This window comes from Oryx dammah, unplaced genomic scaffold, assembly GCF_014754425.2.
Source record: "Oryx dammah isolate SB20612 unplaced genomic scaffold, SCBI_Odam_1.1 HiC_scaffold_23, whole genome shotgun sequence".
Taxonomy (NCBI): Eukaryota; Metazoa; Chordata; class Mammalia; order Artiodactyla; family Bovidae; genus Oryx; species Oryx dammah.
This window is the reverse complement of record NW_024070207.1, coordinates 53,909,080-53,933,885: the sequence shown is the minus strand read 5'-3', so window position 1 is coordinate 53,933,885 and position 24,806 is coordinate 53,909,080. Positions and strand designations below refer to the sequence as shown.

At 39.9% G+C, this 24,806-nt stretch overlaps 1 protein-coding gene across 2 annotated transcripts in view; it reads left to right on the top strand.

Annotated features, from left to right (window-relative positions):
- Nucleotides 1–24,806, top strand: part of CD99L2 (CD99 molecule like 2) — a 125,393-nt gene that overhangs the window by 85,979 nt on the left and 14,608 nt on the right. For both annotated transcript variants that reach the window (XM_040265433.1, XM_040265432.1), the window contains exons 3-5: nt 15,705–15,773; nt 15,891–15,986; nt 18,119–18,184. In XM_040265433.1, the coding sequence (XP_040121367.1) occupies nt 15,705–15,773; nt 15,891–15,986; nt 18,119–18,184 (231 nt within the window). The remainder of the gene's footprint in view (nt 1–15,704; nt 15,774–15,890; nt 15,987–18,118; nt 18,185–24,806) is intronic.

Genomic DNA, 24,806 nt, shown 5'->3' with positions numbered 1-24,806 from the left:
ACAATATTGTGGTGGTTTTTGCCATACATTCATATGAATTAGCCATGGGTGTACACGTGTTCCCCATCCTGACACTCCCTCCCACCTTCCTCCCCATCCCATCCCATCCCAGTGCACCTGCCCTGAGCACCTGGTCTCATGCATCGAACCTGGACTGGTGATCTACTTCACATATGATAATATACATGTTTCAATGCTATTCTCTCAAATCATCCCACCCTCGCCTTCTCCCACAGAGTTCAAAATCTGTTCTTTACATCTGTGTCTCTTTTGCTGTCTCACATATAGGGTCATCGTTACCATCTTTCTAAATTCCATATATATGCATTAATATACTGTATTGGTGGTTTTCTTTCTGACTTACTTTGCTCTGTATAATAGGCTCCAGTTTCATCCACCTCATTAGGACTGATTCAAATGCATTCTTTTTAATAGCTGAGTAATACTCCATTGTGTATATGTATCACAGCTTTCTTATCCATTCGTCTGCCAGTGGACATCTAGGTTGCTTCCATGTCCTGGCTATTGTAAATAGTGCTGCAATGAACATTGGGGTACACGTGTCTCTTTCAATTCTGTAAACCACTCTTTTAAACATGCATGAATACTTAGAAAGTAAAGCTGATATTGCTTTGGTCCCTCCTCATCCTGTAACACCTGCTGTCATTCTCCAGAGGGAATTGCCTAAGCCAATTTGGGATATGCTGGTCCCAATTAGTTTTCTCTGCTGTTATGAACATCTATACATATAGGTAGTTCAGTGTTTTATGTTTTATATAACATGTGTATGGCTTCTTCATTTCAGTTATATGTATATATTTCACAACTTAAAAAATTAATATGTATTGAAGACCTGAGTAAATATAGCTCTCTATGGTAGTTTCCTTTGTTACAGGATGTTGTAACAAAGTACCACAGACTGGGTTACTTAAAACCACAGAAATTTGTTCATTCCCAGTTCTGGAGGCCAGAAATCCAAAATCACGGTGTTGGCAGAACATACTCCTCTTTGAAGGCTCCAGGCGAAGAATGCTTCCTTGCCTAACCTAGCTTCTGGTGGCTCCAGGTGGTCTTCAGCTTGCAGCTGTGTGGCTCCTATCTCTGTCTTCATCTTCACTTGCCCTTCTCCTTCATGTATGTGTATTCCCCTCAGTCTTTTATAAGGATACTTTTTGTTGAGTTTAGAATCTACCTGGATAATCTCAAATGATCTCATCCCATGATTTTTACTTAATTACATCTGCAAAGACCCTTTTTTTCCCCCAAGTAAAGTCACATTCATAAGATTAGTACTTGGCTATATATTTTGAGAGCCACCATTCAGCATACTACATTTTATATCTCATACACAAACGTTTGCTTCATGAAACTGGCATTCCAGTGGTATGGCTTCAGCCATGGCCAGTGATGCCACTTCTTACTGGCAGACATGTGGTTTGGTTTTATTTTGCACGGTTACACATGGGACTTAAGTGAGCATTCTTGTCTGTTTCCTTTGTTCTCAAGTATAATGAAACTACAAAGCCAAAGGGTATATGTATTTTATACTTTAATAGATGCTGACAAATTGTTTCCAAAATGATTGTGCCATCACATACTCCCACTGATACTGTTATGAGTACCTTTTTCCCCAGACCTTCATCATCACCAGATTTTACCAATTAAAAACATTTTACCAGTATGATGGACAAAAGAGATCCTATTTTTTGGCTATTTGCATTTTCCTCTTTGAATTGTCTGTTCTTATCCTTCCCCCATTTTTCTGCCAGGTTGCTTGTCTTTTTTTTTCTAATGAGTATGAAAGGTTTCTTTGTATATTCAGGATTCAGAAAGGCAGGGACTCAGGAATTAGACTATGTGTGTCTGAACTCTGCCTCTGTCACTTATCAACTATTACCTTGAGTGAGTTATCTGACTTTCTTGCACCTCCATTTCCTCATCTGTTGCATGAGGTTAATAATAATAATAAATTAGTAATAATTGTAAGAGTTCAATGAGATGGCCCCTGTGAAGCATTTAGCAGAGGGCTTGATACAAGGTGAGTGCTCAGTGTCAGCCATTATTATTGTTATTTGATTTTATTGGATGGACTTACTGTGGCTGGGCCTCTGGTGTAAGAGTCAAGCATATATGACCAATGTACACCTACTTAAACTGATCAACAGTCAACATAATTCCCGTCTAACCTCCAGATAGAATTTTTGCAGAAATAGGCTGATCCTAAAATTCATATGCAAATTCAAGAAACCCAGGGTAGTCAAAACTGTCTTGAAAAAGATGTTGGAGGACTCACACTTCCAAATTTCAGAGGTTACTACAAAGCTGCAGTAATCAAAATAGTCTGATATTAATCACAAAGGTAGACATAACTCAATGGAATAGAATTGAGAGTCTAGAGATGAACTATTATATCTGTGGCCAGTTGAATTTTGACCAAGGTGCTGAGACTGTTCAGTGGGGGAAGGAATGGTCTCTTCAATAAATGGTGTTGGGACAATTGGATATCCACATACAAAAAGTGAATTTGGACCGCTGCCTCACACCTTATACAAAAATTAACTCAAAATGGGCCATATACATAAAAACGAACTTCTAAGAGATTTGTAGTTTTGTGTATGGTGTGAGGTGAGAGCCTTGAGCATTCTCAGGCCTTTCCTGAGCATTTCCATAGTCTTATACATGCAGGTGGCCTTTTAGATTCCCAGGAAAATCAATATAGTTAATAACAGTGATGGTTTTAATGAAATCGTTTAACATCTCCAAAACCAAACGTGACCAAACAACAAAACAAGGATAGTACATGTAAACACACACCCAATTTGTAAGTTTGTTAATTTCCTGATGGAGGACTTTTTTTTAATATTTCTGTCCCTTTCTCAGTTGTGTGCCAGCCCATCTGATCTTCATCAGCACCCATTAACCAGTGTGTCTGGGACCCATAGGACCACCAGAACATGTGTCTTTGGTGGAATGGCATCCTTTAAGACCAGGTCAATCTGCTGTCCTTTTTTTCTATCTTAGCTTGCTTCTCATGTGACTGAGATTTCAGAGAGGTAGGCTCATCCATCTCTCCTTGGCTTAGTTGTTTTTCCAGTTGGAGAACATTTCTCCTTTTTCCATTGTATATTTTTTATTGAAAGAGTCCCTGACACCTCGGTCAGGGTATTTCTATGTGACATCCATTCATCAATATTGAACAATGTTTACTGGGTGCTTGCTTGTTGCCAGGTACTTCCCCAGGAGCTGGGCATGCCACGTGGACCAGGTCGTTGCCCTCAGGGAGCTCTTTTCTCCAGAAGGACACAGCACATATAACAATTTCAGATGTGATGTTATATTATCCAGTGCACTCCAGTGTTGTGGAGTGCACTGGAGCAGATGCAATAGGGTGATGGGACAGGGAAGGCCCAAAATAGGGGTGACGACTTTAGATTAAGCAGTAGAGGTGTCTTGCAGGAAGGGTGATATGCAGGAGCAAGAAACAGCCTTCAAGGCCAAGGGATCAGGTCTGAGAGCTGCGAGGCAGCAAAGAACTTCACTGAATCTGGGGCCTAGAAGGTGGCCTGTGTGGCTAGAGTATGGACAGTGTTGGAGAAGAGGAGGAGCAGTTGGCAGGGGCTGGATCATTTAGGGTATTATCAGGTATGGTGACCACTTTACTATAAGTACAAGGGGAAGCTCCTGGAATATTTTTTAAAGCTTTATTTAGAGATAATTCCCATACCATACAACTCACCTGTTTAAAACATACAATTTGGTGTTTTCTGGTGTATTCACACAGTTGTGCATCTATCACTATACCCAATTTTAGAGCATTTTATCACCTTAGAAGAAATCTTGTTCCCTTCCCTTAGTGCCCCCTGATTCCTTGATTCTTCCCCTCCCCTAGACCCCTGGCAACCACCAGTCTCCTTCCTGTCTCCCTGCATTTCCTTGTTCTGGGACATGTCAGTGGAGTCATATAATGGGTAGACTTACGTTTGGCTTCTTTCACTTGGTGTAACACTTTCAGGGTTCACCTTGTTGGTTTCAGAATTTTACCCCTCCCTCTCCCCTCCTTTCACACCCTCTTCCCTCATCTCTCCCTTTTTCATTCTGTGTGCAGTCATCTCACAAGGGGACCCGCTTTTTCTTTTGCCAAATAAAGCTTCTTATGAGTGCCCCAATTTTCTCTGAATGCCATTGGCACTGTCATAGAGCCACACCCAGGGGAAGCGGCCCAGCTTATTGACTGTTTGGTTGTGGCACACCTTACAAAGAGGCACTCCCAGCAGGAGTGCAGTGTTGCTGGCCACATTCACTGAGCATCAGAGAATCCTTGTTAAGTTTGTGATTTTGAGTGAGGCTTCACAGAAACAGATGACTATTTTAGGAGCTCACTGCTTTGATGACCTTGGCCTACTCTTCTAATTCCTTAATAAGTAGCTAGACTTTGCTCATCTCAATTGTTGATGATAATAAATCCCATTTAAAGGCTCACGACGAGAAAATCTGAAGTTAATGGTATCTTAAAAAGTACACAAATCCAACATCATGCTCTGCATCACCACAGGCTCAGGCTCTGATAGAGCAGCTGGTTCCCTAGACATACAAGGAACATATACTCTTGAACTGGCACCTGTAGTTCTTCAGAGAAACCAGGATCCTCCAGAAACTGGGAGTAGTAGGGTAGAGTTCCACAAAGCCATCGTGATCACGACGCTATGGCATGGCTTAAGGATAGAGATATAGATCAATTGAACAGAAATTAGAGTCCCAAGTCCTTAACATCTTCGTTTTTTTCAAGCTGGAAGAAATATTTTTTACACAAGAGCTATATGAATCATGGATTTTAAGCTAATAATATGTAAGTCACAATTGCTTTTCTGAATATTGCACAAATAGTGGTTTCAGTAATGTCATTTCTCTTTCCTAACTATGTGTGTGCTAAGTTGGCTTCAGTGGTGTCTGACTCTTTGCAACCTTATGAACTGTAGCCTTCCAGGCTCCTCTGTCATGGCAATAATACTGGAGTGGGTTGCCATTTCCTACTCCAGGGGATCTTCCTGACCCTGGGATCAAACCTGCATCTCTTATGTCTCCTGCATTGGCAGGCGGGTTCTTTACCATTAGCACCACTTGGGAAGCTGTACTCCTAACTATACATATCACCATAATACAAGATATTCATAAGGAGCCTCATTTAGACAGGTAAGCTGTACTTCTTCATTTTTTAAATTTTTTATTTCATATTGGAGGATAGTTTATTAATATGATGTTAGTTACAGGTGTACAGTAAATACACCTTATACCCATACCCATACAAATATCCATTATTTTTCAAATTATTTTCCCATTTAGGTTATTACAGCATATTGAGCCAAGTTCCCTGTGCTATATGGTAGGTCCTTGTTGGTTATCTATTTTGTACTTCTTCATTTTACAGGTACAAAGTCAAATGGAAATTATAGATATAAAACTATCTCTAAACTGATGATGTAGATTTTTAAAAAAAATACACAATGACAGCATGTATCACTTGTGGTTCCCTTACCATAAAAATCCATCTACTGATTTGGCCTTCACATTGAAATAGGCATTACACTTCACATTGAAGTATACACAATGCCTTCCCAAGGAAGAGCCTCTTTGAGATCCTGATTTTCCTTTCTTTTGGATATATATCCAGAAGTAGAAATGTCTATTTAGATCTTCTACCCCTTTTTTGATTGGGTTGATTATTTTTTGATAGTGCTAATTTTAATTTTTTTGAGGAACCTCCATACTGTTTTCCATAGTGGTTACACCATTTTACATTCCTACTGACAGTGTACAAGGAGTTCCTTATTCTCCACATCCTCATCAACACATTTATCTTTTTTTTTTTTGATAGTTATATTCCCAACAGGTATGAGATGATGTCTCATTGTGGTTTTGATTTGCATTTCCCTGATAATTAGTGATGTGGGGATCTTTCATGTACTCGATGGCCATTTCTATGTTTTCTTTGGAGAAATGTCTTAAGTCCTTTGCCCATTTTAAAATTGAAGTATAGTTGATGTACAATATTATGTAAGTTACAGGTGTACAATTTAGTGGTTCACAATTTTTAAAGGTTATACTCCATTTATAGTTGTTATATAATATTGGCTATATTCCATGTGTTGCATGATGATATATCCTTGTAGCTTATTTTATACATAGCAGTTTGTCCCTCTTAATCCCCCACCACTATCTTGTTCCTCCCCCTTCCCTCTACCCCTGGTAACTACTAGTTTGTCCTCTGTGAGTCTGTTTCTTTTTTTTTTTTATATTCACTAGTTCTATTTTTTTAGATCCTTCTGTGTTGTTACAAATGGCAAAATTTCATTCTTTTTTATGGTTTCCATATCTTTAGCTATTGTAAATAATGCAGCTATGAACATCGCTGTTTATGTATTTTTTTTGGATTAGAGTTTTGGGTTTTTCTTTTTGAAGTATACACAGAAGCGAAATTGCCAGATCATATAGTAGTTCTATTTTTAGATTTTTGAGAAGCCTCCATACTATTTTCCATAGTGGCTGCCCCAATTTACATTCTAGCAGCAGTGCACATGGGTTCCCTTTTCTTCACATTCTTGCCAACAATTTTTTGTGGTCTTTTTGATGATAGCCATTCTGACAGATGTGAGGGTAATCATTGTGGTTTTGATTGGCATTTGCCTAATGATTAGTGATATGTCTCTTTTCATGTGTCTATTGGCCATCTACATGCCTCTTTTGGAAAAAATGTCTGTTCAGTTTTTCTGCCTATTTTTTAATCAGGTTGTTTGTTGTTCTGTTGTTGAGCTGTACGAGTTGTTTATATATTTGTATGTTAATCCCTTATTGATCAAATCATCTGTGAGTATTTTCTCTCATTCAGTAGGTTGTCTTTTCATTTTGTCAGTGGTTTACTTTCATATGATATAAGTTTTAATATGTTGTTTTTATTTTCATTCATCTCAGTGTATTTTATGATTTCCTTTGTGAGTTCTTCTTTGACCCATTGTTATTAGAAGTGTACGCTGTAATTTCCATATAACTGGAAATTTTTCAAATGGCCCTATGTTAATGATTTCTGTTTTCATTCCGCTGCGGTTGGAGAACACAATTTGTATGGTTTCAGACTTAAAATATATAAAGATATGTTTTGAAGCCTAGCATGTGGTCTGTCTTGGAGAATGTCCCATGTACAATTGAATAGAATGTATTTCCTGCTTGAGGGGATGTGTTCTATAGATGTCTGGTAGATCTGATTGATTTATAGTATTGCTCAAATCTTGTATTTTCTTTTTGTTATAGCTATGATTGAAAGGATTATATTGAGATATCCAACTATTATTGTTGAACTGTCTTATGTTCCCTTCAATTTTGTCATGTTTTACTTCGTATATTTTGGGGACTCTATTGTAAGGTGAACATATGTTTAAAATTTTATGTCTTACTGCTGTGTTTATCTTTTCATCATTATAAAATGTTACTCTTTGACTCTTGTAACAATTTGTCTTAAAGACTATTTGATTTAATAATAGTATCACTCTTACAGCTCTCTTAAGGTTGCTATTTGCATAGTATAACTTTATCAATCCTTGTACTTTCAACTAGTTTCTATTATTGCTGTCTTTTTTCTGAGTAGTTGATTAATGATTCAGTGATTCCTGTGTATAAAGCTAAACCTGTTTCATCTCTGCCTCTCCCATTACTTAAATATCATTTCTCTCTACTACCTCCAGTTGTAGGAACAGTTACAGCATAGTCTCTTTTTTGGTTTCATTATTTTAATTTTATTCTATTTTTATTTTTTTAATATAAATTTATTTATTTTAATTGGAGGCTAATTACTTTACAATATGGTATTGGTTTTGCCATACATCAACATGAATCTGCCACGGGTGTACACGTGTTCCCCATCCTGAATCCCCCTCCCTCTTCCCTCCCCATATCATCCCTCTGGGTCCTCCCAGTGCACCAGCCCCGAGCATCCTGTATCATGCATCGAACCTGGACTGGCAATTCGTTTCTTATATGATATTATACATGTTTCCATGACATTCCCCCAAATCATCCCACCCTCTCCCTCTCCCACAGAGTCCAAAAGACTGTTCTATACATCTTTGTCTCTTTTGCTCATACAGGGTTATCATTACCATCTTTCTAAATTCCATATATATGCATTAGTGTTTGGTGTTTTGGTGTTTTTCTTTCTGGCTTACTTCACTCTGTATAATAGGCTCCAGTTTCATCCACCTCATTAGAACTGATTCAAATGTATTCTTTTTAATGGCTGAGTAATACTCCATTGTGTATATGTACCACAGCTTTCTTGTCCATTCATCTGCTGATGGACATCTAGGTTGCTTCCATGTCCTGGCTATTATAAACAGTGCTGTGATGAACATTGGGATACATGTGTCTCTTTCACTTCTGGTTTCCTCAGTGTGTATGCCCAGCAGTGGGATTGCTGGGTCATATGGCAGTTACATTTCTAGTTTTTTAAGGAATGTCCACACTGTTCTCTATAGTGGCTGTACTAGTTTGCATTCCCACCAACAGTGTAAGAGGGTTTCCTTTTCTCCACTGCCTCTCCAGCATTTATTGTTTGTAGACTTTTGGATAGCAGCCATTCTGACTGGCGTGAAATAGTACCTCATTGTGGTTTTGATTTGCATTTCTCTGATAATGAGTGATGTTGAGCATCTTTTCATGTGTTTGTTAGCCATCTGTATGTCTTCTTTGGAGAATTGTCTGTTTAGTTCTTTGGCCCATTTTTTGATTGGGTCATTTATTTTTCTGGAGTTGAGCTGCAGGAGTTGCTTGTATATTTTGAGATTAATTATTTGTCAGTCGCTTCATTTGCTATTATTTTCTCCCATTCTGAAGGCTGTCTTTTCACCTTGCTTATAGTTTCCTTTGTTGTGCAGAAGTTTTTAATTAGGCCCCATTTGTTTATTTTTGCTGTTATTTCCAATATTCTTGAAAGTGGGTCATAGAGGATCCCACTGTGATTTATGTCGGAGAGTGTTTTACCTATGTTCTCCTCAAGGAGTTGTATAGTTTCTGGTCTTACGTTTAGATCTTTAATCCATTTTGAGTTTATTTTTGTGTATGGTGTTAGAAAGTGTTCTAGTTTCATTCTTTTACAAGTGGTTGACCAGTTTTCCCAGCACCAATTGTTAAAGAGATTGTTTTTTCTCCATTGTATATTCTTGCCTCCTTTGTCAAAAATAAGGTGTCCATAGGTGCATGGATTTACCTCTGGGCTTTCCGTTTTGTTCCATTGATCTATATTTCTGTCTCTGTGCCAGTACCATACTGTCTTGATGACTGTGGCTTTGTAGTAGAGCCTGAAGTCAGGCAGGTTGATTCCTCCAGTTCCATTCTTCTTTCTCAAGATTGCTTTGGCTATTCGAGGTTTTTTGTATTTCCATACAAATTGTGAAATTATTTGTTCTAGTTCTGTGAAAAATACCATTGGTAGCTTGATACGGATTGCATTGAATCTACAGATTGCTTTGGGTAGTGTACTTATTTTCACTATATAGATTCTTCCGATCCATGAACACAGTATATTTCTCCATCTATTAGTGTCCTCTTTGATTTCTTTCACCACTGTTTTATAGTTTTCTATATATAGGTCTTTAGTTTCTTTATGTAGATATATTCCTAAGTATTTTATTCTTTTCTTTGCAATGGTGAATGGAATTGTTTCCTTAATTTCTCTATTTTCTCATTATTAGTGTATAGGAATGCAAGGGATTTCTGTGTGTTGATTTTATATCCTGCAACTTTACTATATTCATTGATTAGCTCTAGTAATTTTCTGGTGGAGTCTTTAGGGTTTTCTATGTAGAGGATCATGTCATCTGCAAACAGTGAGAGTGTTACTTCTTCTTTTCCAATCTGGATTCCTTTTATTTCTTTTTCTGCTCTGCTTGCTGTGGCCAAAACTATGTTGAATAGTAACGGTGAAAGTGGGCACCCTTGTCTTGTTCCTGACTTCAGAGGTATTGCTTTCAATTTTTCACCATTGAGGATAATGTTTGCTGTGAGTTTGTCATACATAGCTTTTATTATGTTGAGGTATGTTCCTTCTATTCCTGCTTTCTGGAGAGTTTTTATCATAAATGGATGTTGAATTTTGTCAAAGGCTTTCTCTGCATCTATTGAGATAATCATATGGCTTTTATTTTTCAATTTGTTAATGTGATGTATTTCATTGATTGATTTGTGGATATTGACGAATCCTTGCATCCCTGGGATAAAGCCCACTTGGTCATGGTGTATTATCTTTTTAATATGTTGTTGGATTCTGTTTGCTAGAATTTTGTTAAGGATTTTTGCATCTATGTTCATCAGTGATATTGGCCTGTAGTTTTCTTTTTTGTGACATCTTTGTCTGGTTTTGGTATTAGGGTGATGGTGACCTCATAGAATGAGTTTGGAAGTTTACCTTCCTCTGCAATTTTCTGGAAGAGTTTGAGTAGAATAGGTGTTAGCTCTTCTCTAAATTTTTGGTAGAATTCAGTTGTGAAGCCGTCTGGGCCTGGGCTTTTGTTTGCTGGAAGATTTCTGATTACAGTTTTGATTTCTGTGCTTGTGATGGGTGTGTAAGATTTTCTGTTTCTTCCTGGTTTAGTTTTGGAAAGTTGTACTTTTCTAAGAATTTGTCCATTTCTTCCAAGTTGTCTGTTTTATTGGCATATAATTGCTGATAGTGGTCTCATGATCCTTTGTATTTCTATGTTGTCTGTTGTGATCTCTCCATTTTCATTTCTAATTTTTAAAAAAAATTTTTAAATTTTATATTCAGTACAAATGTTTATTTTTGCAATGAGAACTGCACACACACAAAAAAACTTTTAGTATATAAGTGAAAAGTCTATGAATTCCCTTCTACAAATGTCTAAAGTGTTTAATACAAGTCTCAGATTCACTGACATAATTATTGGCCAATCCATCCATCCATAGAGTACAGTATGGGTTCATACACACCTCTTGCTCTTGTATAGAACTAAGATTTCTAGTACTGTGGGAGGGGTTGGGAAGTGGCCAGAGAAATTAAATAGTAGATCCAAGTTCTAATTACAACCCAGTTAGAGAAACACCCTTCAAGGAGGTGTGGAGAGGGCCATGGCAGAGTTAAATTTTTAGAAGGAAGGTGCAGACAAAACCATTTCTCCAGCTAAACAGACTTGGCCTGGGAAAGTTTCTGAACAAAACACAGAACAAAAAATGAGAGTGGGATGAGAAGGAAGAAACCCCATGGAACCAAAATATAAGTCACACTTGAACCAGCACAGTGGTTTGTTTCTCCCTTTGTTTCTTGATGAGTCTGGCTAATGGTTTGTCAACTTTATTTATCCTTTCAAAGAACCAGCTTTTTGTTTTGTTGATTTTTGCTATAGTCTCTTTTGTTTCTTTTGCATTTATTTCTGCCCTAATTTTTAAGATTTCTTTCCTTCTACTAACCCTGGGGTTCTTCATTTCTTCCTTTTCTAGTTGCTTTAGGTGTAGAGTTAGGTTATTTATTTGACTTTTTTCTTATTTCTTGAGGTATGCCTGTATTGCTATGACCTTTCCCCTTAGCACTGCTTTTACAGTGTCCCACAGGTTTTGGGTTGTGTTTTCATTTTCATTCATTTCTATGCATATTTTGATTTCGTTTTTGATTTATTCTGTGATTTGTTGGTTATTTAGCAGTGTGTTGTTTAGCCTCCATATGTTGGAATTTTTAATAGTTTTTCTCCTGTAATTGAGATCTAATCTTACTGCATTGTGGTCAGAAAAGATGCTTCGAATGATTTCAATTTTTTTGAATTTCCCAAGGCTAGATTTATGGCCCAGGATGTTGATCTATCCTGGAGAAGTTTCCGTGTGTGCTTGAGAAAAAGGTGAAACTCATTGTTTTGGGGTGAAATGTCCTATAGATATCAATTAGGTCAAGCTGGTCTATTGTATCATTTAAAGTTTGTGTTTCCTTGTTTATTTTCTGTTTAGTTGATCTATCCATAGGTGTGAGTGGGGTATTAAAGTCTCCCACTATTATTGTGTTATTGTTAATTTCCCCTTTCATACTTGTTAGCATTTGTCTTACATATTGCAGTGCTCCTATGTTGGGTGCATATATATTTATAATTGTTATATCTTCTTCTTGGATTGATCCTTTGATCATTATGTAGTGTCCTTTTTTGTCTCTTTTCACAGGCTTTGTTTTAAAGTCTATTTTATCTGATGTGAGTATTGCTACTCCTGCTTTTGGTCTCTATTTGCATGGAATAACTTTTTCCAGCCCTTCACTTTCAGTCTGTATGTGTCCCTTGTTTTGAGGTGGGTCTCTTGTAGACGACATATATAGGGGTCTTGTTATTGTATCCATTCAGCCAGTCTTTGTCTTTTGGTTGGGGCATTCAACCCATTTACGTTTAAGGTAATTATTGATAAGTATGATGCCATTGGTGGCTCAGAGGTTAAAGCATCTGCCTGGAATGCTGGAGACCCGGGTTCGATCCCTGGGTCAGGAAGATCCCCTGGAGAAGGAAATGGCAATCCACTCTAGTACTCTTGCCTGGAGAATCCCATGGAGGGAGGAGCCTGGTAGGCTACAGTCCATGGGGTCGCAAAGAGTTGGACATGACTGAGCGACTTCACTTCACTTCACTTCATGATCCCATTGCCATTTACTTTATTGTTTTGGGTTCGAGTTTATACACCCTTTTTTGTGTTTGCTGTCTAGAGAAGATCCTTTAGCATTTGTTGGAGAGCTGGTTTGGTGGTGCTGAATTATCTCAGCTTTTGCTTGTCTGTAAAGCTTTTGATTTCTCCTTCATATTTGAATGAGATCCTTGCTGGGTACAGTATTCTGGGCTGTAGGTTATTTTCTTTCATCACTTTAAGTATATCCTGCCATTCCCTCCTGGCCTAAAGAGTTTCTATTGAAAGATCAGCTGTTATCCTTATGGGAACCCCCTTGTGTGTTATTTGTTGTTTTTCCCTTGCTGCTTTTAATATTTGTTCTTTGTGTTTGGTCTTTGTTAATTTGATTAATATATGTCTTGGGGTGTTTTGCCTTGGGTTTATCCTGTTTGGGACTCTCTGGATTTCTTGGACTTGGGTGATTATTTCCTTCCCCTTGGGAAGTTTTCAACTATTATCTCCTCAAGTATTTTCTCATGATATTTCTTTTTGTCTTCTCCTTCTGGGACTCCTATGATTCGAATGTTGGGGTGTTTAACCTTGTCCCAGAGGTCTCTGAGATTGTCCTCATTTCTTTTCCTTCTTTTTTCTTTTTTCCTCTCTGATACATTTATTTCTACCATTCTATTTTATACCTCACTAATCCTATCTTCTGCCTCTGTTATTCTACTATTTGTTCCCTCCAGAGTGTTTCTGATCTCATTTATTGCATTATTCATTATATATTGACTCTTTTTTATTTCTTCTAGGTACCTGTTAAACTTTTCTTGCATCTTCTTAATCCTTGTCTCTAGGCTATTTGTCTGTGATTCCATTTTGTTGTCAAGATTTTGGATCATTTTCACTGTCATTATTTGGAATTCTTTCTCAGGTAGATTCCCTATCTCTTCCTCTTTTGTTTGGTTTGGTGGGCATTTATCCTGTTCCTTTACCTGCTGGGTATTCCTCTGTCTCTTCATCTTGTTTATATTGCTGTGTTTGGGATGGCCTTTCTGTATTCTGGCAGTTTGTGGAGTTCTCTTTATTGTGGAGTTTCCTTGCTGTGGGTGTGGTTGTACGGGTGGCTTGTCAAGGTTTCCTGGTTAGGGAAGCTTGTGTCAGTGTTCTGGTGGGTGGAGCTGGATTTCTTCTCTCTGTCACTTCCAAGACAGTTCCCTCTGTTTTAGCTTCTGTTTGCTGGTCTCTTCAGTGTCTAATTTCCACCCTGACACAAGGGAGTGGTGGTGGACACTTTTTAGGCTCCCTTGTTCAGTCATGTTGTGGGGAGGGAGGGACGCTGCAAACAAACTGGTGTGTTCTCACAGTGTCAGCCACACTGGGTTTGCCCCCACTCACGGCGTGTGTGCTTTCCCTGTCAACACTGCTTAGGCTCTAGGTTGCTCTGCTGGGAACTGTCTGAGGCCGGCCCTGGGTTGTATGAACTTCCCAGGTCTAAGCTGCTCAGGTTCAGGTACTCAGGTAGTCCTCAGAGGTGCAGACTCAGTTGGGCCTGCGTTTTGTGCCCTTCCCAGGTCCGAGCAGCTCAGGTGATGAGGTGGCAAGTGCAGTCACTGCGACTTAATGCCTCCCTCATCCCTGCCGCTTGGATTTCTGGGTGTACAACTGGCGCACCTTCTCAGGCAGATATTGACCATCCAGAATCCCAAGAAGTCTTGGTTAGCAACGAAGCCTGCTTGCAGTTTGGTAGATAATGCTTCTCCAGGGCCTTGATTGCCCCCTTCCGGCTCTGGCTGCCTGTCACTGGAGGGGGATGGTCTGCAGCCGGCTAGCTCTGCTCAGTCCTTTGTTCTGTAAGCAGGCCTGGCGGTGTCTTAGGTTAGGGCTTTTCGCGTGGTAGCTCTCCCACAGTCTGGTTAGCTAGCCCAAGTTAGTTCCCTCAGATTGCCCTTGAGGCATTCAGGCTGGTCCTTACTGTAAGCAATGCAGCCCATGCCTCCCTGCTCTGCCCCTGCTTGCTAGTGGCAGATGCAGACATCTGTTCTGTTTCTCTGCTGGGGAAGTTACCATTGGGCATGTAATCTGTGGGTTTTATTTATTGATTTATTTTTCCTCCCGGTTATGTTGCCCTCTGTGGTTCCAAGGCTCACCAGACTCGGCAGTAAGAGTGTTTCCTGGTGTTTGGAAACTTCTCTCTTTTTTAAGACTCCCTTCCCGGGATGGAGCTCCATCCCTACCTCTTTTGTCTCTCTTTTTGTCTTTTATATTTTTTCCTACCTCCTTTCGAAGACAATGGGCTGCTTTTCTGGGTGCCTGATGTCCTCTGCCAGCATTCAGAAGTTGTTTTGTGGAATTTACTCAGCGTTCAAATGTTCTTTTGATGAATTTGTGGGGGAGAAAGTGATCTCCCCATCCTATTCCTCCGCCATCTTAGGACCACCTCTAATTTTATTCTATTTTTAAACAGCATAGTCTTGTTGTTTAAGGAAAGAAAGTATTGGAAAATTATGCATGGCATGTCATGTAATTGATGTGAAAAGTCCACAATTTTAAAGGAATATGGTTGAGCTGAAAGACCTAGTATTACGGCAGTAACCACACTTATATAAAATATTTTGTTGGTGTTATAACCAATTTCAGTTTATGAGACACTCCCATACTCAACTGGGAACATAATGTCACTTCACCCCTGGGTGGTGTTATCTGTGACTATGGTACCAGGTTAAGAGTGGTGGAAACCAAGGCTTGGAGCTCTCAGGGGTTGTGCTCAAGCTCTGGAACCCCCTGAAGCATGTGATCATCTCCTGTAGATGTGGGCTCAAGTCCCAGCTTCACTAATCAGTAGATTAATCAAATGTGGGATCACGTCCATCTCACCACCCATCCTCTGAAGAAAAGCGAGCAGAACTCGTTTCATCTGAACCTTGCTACATCTCTTGGTCATCCTCAGAGGCCTTGGAGGGGACTCAAGGACCAGGAGTGCTGAGCTCATGCTGTGACTTCCTGGCCATACCATGGCTGCTGTGTTTTGTTGCTAAATGTGCTCCTCTTGCTGTCTCCCTTCCCCCTTTTAGAGAGATGGGATCATGTCACCACCACAACCAGGAGACCTGGAGCGACCAGAGCTCCAGCAAAGCCTGCAGGTAACACGGCTGTTCTGAGGAGGGCATAAAAGAAAGATTCCGTGGAGCTCGCTGTGGGGTGGTGTCCAAATGAGTGACCTATGATTTAACCAACTGACTTTCTCGTTTATGTTGTAGGGCCCCCTGCAGAAGATGATTTTAACTTGGCTGATGCCTTGGATGATCAAAATGATCGTGATCATGACCGCAAAAAGCCAAGTATAGGAGGAGGAGGTAAGTCCAAGTTGGCCCAGGCCAGCACTGTAGCTTTCTGGTCAGGGTGTAGCTCCTTAAGTACAGCAAGCAGCCCACAGAGCTACTCCTCCTGGCCTGGCAGGGCTGGGGGTACTTCAGGGCCCAGCAGGACCTGACAGCAGTGGCTGACAAACATTTTGGTCTCAGGACTCACCAAATTATTGAGGATCTCTTTTGAGATGTTGTCTATTGATATTTATCATCTTATATTAAACCTAAAACCAGAAAAATTAATTAATCATGAACAACAATAAACACATATGTTAACATAAATAGCACATTTTATGAGAAATAACTATGGCAAGATAAAAAGACAACTTAGTGAGGAAAAGTGGCATCATTGTACCTTTTGCAGATTTCTATAATGTGTATCTTAGTAGAAGAGCTAGACTCTCACATTTCCTGATGGACTCATTTGTGATATGTTGTTATAGTTGTGTATTTGAAGGAGATTTGGCTTCATAATAGATATGCTGTTGTAAGGGGAAGAATATTTTAATAGACTTTTCAGATCATTGATTAGTATCATTTTTTTGATAAGACACCCAAACTTGACCACTGGTTGTTTCTTATAGGTTAAGTGCAATGTAGAATATGAAACCATATCAATGAATTTTCTATACTCGATTTCATTAAATTCCACAGGGACTCTCTAATACTTTTTTTTTTTTTGCCAGCGTCTCCACACCGTTTATCTCTAATACTTTTTAATGGAACTTTTACCCATTCATGGTTTTGTGCATTACACTTTGCTCATTTGGAAAATATTGATGTTCTGAGGTCTTTTGAGCTTCAAATAATGCCTTATTTCATTATGCAGTGTCCGAAATTCACATTTGTTAATATCACCACCCATCTCATTAGAAAAAGTCTTTACATATTGGAAAGCTGTTAAACTCACAGTGGTAGATATAGATTTTTCAAAATTCTCTTTTTTGTTTGAAATTTTAACAAATATTGCCAGTGGTGTTTTTTTAAAGGTACAGCCCCATTTTATTCACTTTCAAGAAAGCATCTGCCAAATACTCAAGTTGCCATAACCATAGTTAGCACATTGTTCTTTCTTTCTAGTAAAAGTGATCTTCCATGACAGAAAGCAGCTAATACAAAGCAAAACTGAAACAGTCACACATGTGCTTTTTGAGACAACTATAGGACTTTGGAGTGGAACAGAAATGCTTTAAGCATGCTTCCCATTTCATCACACAGAATGTTAAAAGATGTGTAGTCAATGGTTGAGCTATAATAAAATAACTTTTTTGGTTTCCTTGTATTAGTTTTCTATTGTTGCATAACAGATTATCACAGATGGTTTCCTTTGGTGAGGAGTTCAGCAACAGCTAAGCTGAGTTTTCTCTTCAGGGCCTCAGGCAGCTGCAGTCATAGTGTCATCTGGGTCTGGGGTCTCAGCTGATCTTGGGTTGTCATCCAAGCTCATATGCTTATTGGGAGAGAACCATTATCCTTGCAGTTCTAAAATGATGGTTGCTTGCTTCTTTAAAGCCACCAGGAGAAAAACAGAGATGAGATGGGGAGAGAAGGGAAATTGGGCAGGGGTGGAGGTCGGGGAGAGGAAGACAGTCTATTGCTTCTAGTGTGTGACCTCAGGAAGGTGTCAGCTGTGTTTTGAAGGGCTCACTTGATTAAGTTCAAGCTCCCCAGGAAAGTCTCCCTTTTGATTAATGTGAAGTCAAACTGATCTGGTTACTGCAGAGTCCCTTCACCTCAGCATATAATATCAAAATGGCAACCCACTCCAGTGTTCTTGCCTGGAGAATCCCAGGGACAGAGGAGCCTGGTAGGCTGCCATCTATGGGGTCGCACAGAGTCGGACACGACTGAAGCGACTTAGCAGCAGCACCAGCATTATATGCATGGGGTGAAGCCATCCCATGCATGGTCCCCCCACACTCAAAGTCAGGGGATGCTGGGGTGTATACACTGTGGGGGAGGGATTCTGGGGGCCCCTTGAGAGTCTTGCCTACCACATTCATCACAAACCCTGTTCAGTGGCAATCACTTTCTGGGTATGTTAGACAACGTTAAGTAACAGATTTCTTGTCACTGAGAAATGTTTTTGGGAATTGAGATGTGTGTTTCGTTCTCTCCAGGTTTTTCAGACAAGGATCTTGAAGACATAGTAGGGGGTGGTGACTACAAACCTGACAAGGGTAAAGGTAGGAGCATCGATTTGTCCAAATGCCTTATTCTCACTAAAGACAGGATTACACAGCAGCCAGGTTGGAAGAGTGGTTCTCAGCCAGCCTCTGGGACTTCACTTGGAATGATATAGTCTGTGCAGCTGTGGGGGGTGGGGGATTTACAAGACTAATTTACATGACTAAAAGCCACATATTTCCCTTGATGTTCCTTAAGCCACGGCACTGCACAGGATAATGTGTCCATACTAGCAGATGCCATTTGCCAGTTGGCACCAGTTATTGTACCTGAAGTCAGGGGACTTGTTGGGCACAGCCTTCCCAACTTGGGGAGCCTGTCACTCTTGGGATGGGAGGAGTGAATCTCATCATGAGAAGAATTATTTTTAAGACACCCATAGCAAGTCAAATATATTTTAAAATATCTTTTGATTTGGAAATAGTTTAAGGCTCACAAGAAGTTGTAAAAATAAATAAATTGTTCAGGAGAATTCCTGTGTACCCTTCAACCAGCTTCTCCTGATATTCTAACAAAACTATAGTTACGTTGTCAAAACCAGGAAGCTGACACTGGTACATTGCTGTTATTAAGTCATATATAGACCTTACTCAGATTTCATCAGATTTTGTATATACTCGTGTGTGTGTGTGTTGTGTGTGTGTGTACACATGCACTTATGTGTCAATGACATTTTATCACAGGTAGATTTGAGTAACTGTAACTACAGTCAGGACACAGAACTGTTCTATCACCACAGAGAAACCACCTCCTGTCAGCCCTTCATAGTGATACCCTCCTCCAAGGCCAGATACTTTTCATTCCCCCCAAGTCATGCAAAGATTTAAACCTTTAATCTTAATATGTTGTCAAGATCTGATCTTAGTATGGAGACAGTGTTAGCCAGACTTGATGTGGCAAAATTACTTGTGGTTGTAACCTGTTCTGGTGATGTTATAACTCATCATTAATGACGGAAATTTTTACAGTTGTAATTGTGATGGTAACATGTTGTGATGCTAAGTTGTGGCTGTAGCATTTTGTGGTGATTCCCTGTTGTGGTTGAGACTGTGGTTGTGAGTATAACAAATTCTGAGTGTAACATGTCATGAGTATATCTATTGTCAGCCTGCTACATTCCCCAGAGTTCAGGCTGTGTGCCTTTCGTGTGGGAACAGTGTTGTCTTCTGACTAAAGGATACTGTAGTCAAATCAGTCCTTCAGAACACCTTTCCAAACAGTTCCATTTTGAATAAAAAGCTCTGAAAACCTCTAAATGAAACTCACAGGTATCAGGAGAACATGGAACATTTAAAGGGCAAACCCAGCAAATTAGCCAATTACTCCCAGTGACAAATGGTATTTCCAGATGGTGAGAAGAGAGCGGTAGCAGCGTGTGTAAGCATGCACACAAATGAAAGTCTGAGTGACATGTCGGGGGATTTCCTTATTAGCAAGGAAGAAGTATTAGGAAATTCTTTAATTAGGCTCATATTTGAACTTCTCTTGTAAAGGATAATCAATTGTTAGCGTAAGTTATACCCTCTGTCATTATAGGTGTCAGACAAAAGAAAATAGAGAGTCTGGGCAAAAAAATATGAGTGTGAAACTGAAACATAGGTTATGATAAGAACATGATGAAATTCTCATACACCCTCCTCTATGCAAACATGCTAATGCCATGTATGAAGATAAAACATTACATTTAAATAAATGTTGATCTTCAATATAAAACAATCCTAAGTAATGAAGTTTCTAACCTTGAGTTTTAGCACTTAGACTCAACCATAATTTGGGAGTGTATTTCTGAAGTAGTGTGTTATCTGTTATATATTTTTTCTCAAGAAAACATTTCTAATGGCCCTGTAGGGAAAACACAGACAATCTCTCATCAACAGGTCCCATCAGCCCTGGTGCCATAAGCCTCCTCCTAGTATTTTCACTGACTGCATCTCCTGATTGCCCCCTCTGTGATCTGTTCCTCAGTGTATGCAAGCCTCTACTCCCATTTCCCCAGAGCTGCTCTTTCATCTCCAGTGACTTCTTGGTGGTCACAGCCCTCTGCCCCATGTGACCTCTGCAGCATACTTTGCTGACCACCTCGTTCTCCACATTCTTTATTTCTGGGTCCTTCCTGGCACTCTCCCACTTTCTTGGTCTCATTCACTTCTTCTTCCTAAATACTGCTGCCTGCTGGGTCCGTTTCCTTGGGCTTCCAGTTTGGTATGTCATTCTCTTCCCACTGAGGAAGAGAATTAGAAACCAAGATCTGGATGTTCAGTATATTCTTTAGTGGGATGTTACTGCTTCTAAACCCTTAAACTGGGCCGGCCTATGAAATAGGAAGTATATGGATGTATTTTAAACCATATACACATATGTATCTATAATTATTTCTGTATCTATTCATCAGCATCTATGTTAACCTAAACATGAGTTCATACTTAAGCCTTTTGGCAGTAGATCACAGTTGGAGACATAGTATTCTTTTCTTATTGATCTTTAACTTCCGTCTCTGACAATGAAAAACCTACCATCCATCAACTATTTGCTTACTTGCTCAGTTCTGATACTATACATGTATATAGCACAACCAGAATTGTTCATCCTTACTCCTTGAGAAACAACTTTACCAATTACAGTCCAGTGTTTGTTTTTCTTCTTTAGGCTTTACCTTATAGTGTCTGTCAAAATACCATTTGTTAAAAGTTGCTCACATAACTCATTTATTACCCCTCCATTCAGTGTAGTTTTTACACACATTTATAATGTAGATACATTCATTTGTCACAGTCTACATTCCATCCTGGCATCTCCCACTAACCTGGTTGATATTTTGCTTTGTTCTTTTGCTTGTATACATCATTAAAGGTTATTCCTTGTTATATGTATTTATATGGATTTTTACAAATGCATATAGTCATATGTCTACCACCCAGGTAACATACAGAACAGTTCTATCACCATAAAAATTCTCCTATACACTCCTTTGGTACTCAGCCACTGTCTTTCCCCAACCGTAATCCATTCTCTCTTAGCGCAACCACAAATCTGTTTATCATCTCAAGAGATTTGCCTTTTTCTAGAATGTCATATAACTGGAATCATATAGTATATAACCTTTACAGACTGGCTTATTTCACTTAGCAATGTGCATTGAAGGTCCTTTATGTTTTTTCATGAGTTGATAACTCATTTCTTTATAATAATATTCCATTGTCTAGATGTACCGCAGTTTGCCCATTCACCTGTTGAAGGACATCTTGGTTGCATTTAGTGTTTGGTGACTATAAATTAAGCTGCTGTAAATATTTATATACAGGTTTTTGTGTAGACATAAGATTTCAGTCCACTTAGGTAAATACCTAGGTATATAATTGCTTGGTCACATGGTAAATCTAGCCTTACAACAAACTTCCCTGTGCTTAATTGCTCAGTCATACCTGACTCTTTGTGACCCCATGGACTGTAGCCTGCCAGACTTCTCTGTCCATGGGGATTTTCCAGGCAAGAACACTGGAGTAGGTTGCCATGCCCTCCTTCATTGGATCTTCCCAACCCTGGGATCAAACCCAGGTCTCCCTCATTGCAGGAGGATTATTTACCATCTGAGACACCAGGCTATCTTCTAAAGTGACTATATCACATATACCCAGAGAAAACCATAATTAAAAAACACATATTCACCCCAATGTTTGTTGCAGCACTTTTTACCATAGCCAAGACATGGAAGCAGCCTAAATGTCCATCAACAAATGAGTGGTTAAGATATGGTGTGCATGCATGCAGCCACCTGGGAAGTCCCAGAAATGTGGTACACATATACAATTGAATGCCATTAAGTCATAAAATTCTGAAAGAGATGGGAATAGCAGACCACCTGACCTGCCTCTTGAGAAAACTATATGCAGGTCAGGAAGCAACAGTTAGAACTGGACATGGAACAACAGACTGGTTCCAAATAGGAAAAGGAGTACGTCAAGGCTGTATATTGTCACCCTGCTTGTTTAACTTCTATGCAGAGTACATCATGAGAAACGCTGGGCTGGGAGAAGCACAAGCTGGAATCAAGATTGCCGGGAGAAATATCAATAACCTCAGATATGCAGATGACACCACCCTTATGGCAGAAAGTGAAGAGGAACTCAAAAGCCTCTTGATGAAAGTGAAAGAGGAGACTGAAAAAGTTGGCTTAAAGCTCAACATTCAGAAAACGAAGATCATGGCATCTGGTCCCATCACTTCATGGGAAATAGATGAGGAAACAGTGCAAACAGTGTCAGACTTTATTTTGGGGGGCTCCAAAATCATGACCAACCTAGTTAGCATATTGAAAAGCAGAGACATTACTTTGCCAACAAAGGTCCGTCTAGTCAAGGCTATGGTTTTTCCAGTGGTCATGTATGGATGTGAGAGTTGGACTGTGAAGAAGGCTGAGCACCGAAGAATTGATGCTTTTGAACTGTGGTGTTGGAGAGACTCTTGAGAGTCCCTTGGACTGCAAGGAGATCCAACCAGTCCATTCTAAAGATCAGTCCTGGGTGTTCATTGGAAGGACTGATGCTGAAGCTGAAACTCCAGTACTTTGGCCACCTGATGCGAAGAGTTGACTCATTGGAAAAGACCCTGATGCTGGGAAGGACTGGGGGCAGGAGGAGAAGGGGACGACAGAGGATGAGATGGCTGGATGGCATCACTAACTTGATGGACGTGAGTCTGAGTGAACTCCGGGAGTTGGTGATGGACAGGGAGGCCTGGCGTGCTGTGGTTCATGGGGTTGCAAAGAGTCAGACACGACTGAGCGACTGAACTGAACTGAACTGAAGCCATAAAAAAGCCATAAAAAGCACAGACGTCACCTTGCCAACAAAGGTTCATATAGTCACAGCTATACATTTTACAGTAGTCATGTACAGATGTCAGAGTTGGACCATAAAGAAGGCTGAAGGCCAAAGAATTGATGGTTTCGAATTATTGTGCTGGAGAAGACTCTTGAGATCAGACCAATCAATCCCAAAGGAAATCAACCCTGAATATTCATTGGAAGGACTGATGCTGAAGCTCCAATACTTTGACAACTTGATGTGAAGAGCCGACTCATTGGAAAAGACCCTGCTGATGCTTTCCTTCATCTGGAGAAGATTGAAGGCAGCAGAAGAAGGCGGCAGAGGATGAGACAGTTAGATTGCTTGAGTGACTCAATGCACATGAGTTTGAGCAAACTCAGGGAGACAGTGGAGAACAAGAAAGCCTGGTATGCTGTAGTCCATGGAGTCACAAAGAGTCAGATACAATTTAGTGACTAAACAACAACAGCCATAAAAGGGAACAAAATTGGGTCATTTGTAGAGGCATGGATGGACCTCGAGACTTACACAGAGTAAAGTAAGTCAGAAAGAGAGACACATTGTATATTAATGCATATACGTGGAATGTAGAGAAATGGTATAGATGATCCTACTTGCAAAACAGAGATAGAGACATAGAGAAAAATGTATGGATACCAAGAGGGAAAAGGGTGGTGGTGGGATGAATTGTCCCTAGTAAGAGTAAATTGCAGTCTGAAATATGTTGTACCAGGTATTTTCTAGTACGACAGAAGGCAACTCTAGACTCTTTGGTAAGTAGTTGTGATATAAAATTGTGAACTCAGAAGGCAAGTGAGGATGCAAAACATACTGTCCGTGAAACTGAAGATCCTATCAGTGACCTGTGAAATAGCCTCTTTGAACTGTTCCTCCAGTTGTAAGCAAGTAGAGGTGGATGGATTTGCATGAGGCTTGCATGTTTTTAAACATCTTAAAAAAATCATTATTTCCCCATCTATGGAGACTCACTAGTAATACTCAGGGGAATATGTTCACAGTACCTTCTTTTTTAAATTTTATTTATTTATTTATTTATTTTTGCCATGCTGGGTCTTCAGTGTTGCATTCCTTTCTCTAGTTGCGGCCATCAGGGGCTACTCTGTACCTGTGGTGTGCAGGCTTCTCACTGCAGTGGCTTCTCTTGTGGTGCACAGGCTTCAGTAGTTGCAGCATACAGGCTTAGTTGCCACGTGGCATGTGGAATCTTCCCAGACCAGGGGTTGAACCCATGTCCCACGAATTGACAGGTGGATTCTTAACCACTGGACCACTAGGGAAGTCCACAGTCATGTCCGACTCTTTGCGACCCCATGAATTGCAGCACGCCAGGCCTCCCTGTCCATCACCAACTCCCGGAGTTCACTCACACTCACGTCCATCAAGTCGGTGATTCCATCCAGCCATCTCATCCTCTGTTATCCCTTTCTCCTGCCCCTAATCCCTCCCAGCATCAGAGTCTTTTCCAATGAGTCAACTCTTCGCATCAGGTGGCCAAAGTACTGGAGTTTCAGCTTCAGCATCAGTCATTCCAATGAACACTCAGGACTGATCTCCTTTAGAATGGACGGGTTGGATCTCCTTGCAGTCCAAGGGACTCTCAAGAGTCTTCTCCAACACCACAGTTCAAAAGCATCAATTCTTCAGTGCTCAACTTTCTTCACAGTCCAACTCTCACATCCATACATGACCACTGGAAAAACCATAGCCTTGACTAGACGGACCTTTGTTGGCAAAGTAATGTCTCTGCTTTTCAATATGCTATCTAGGTTGGTCA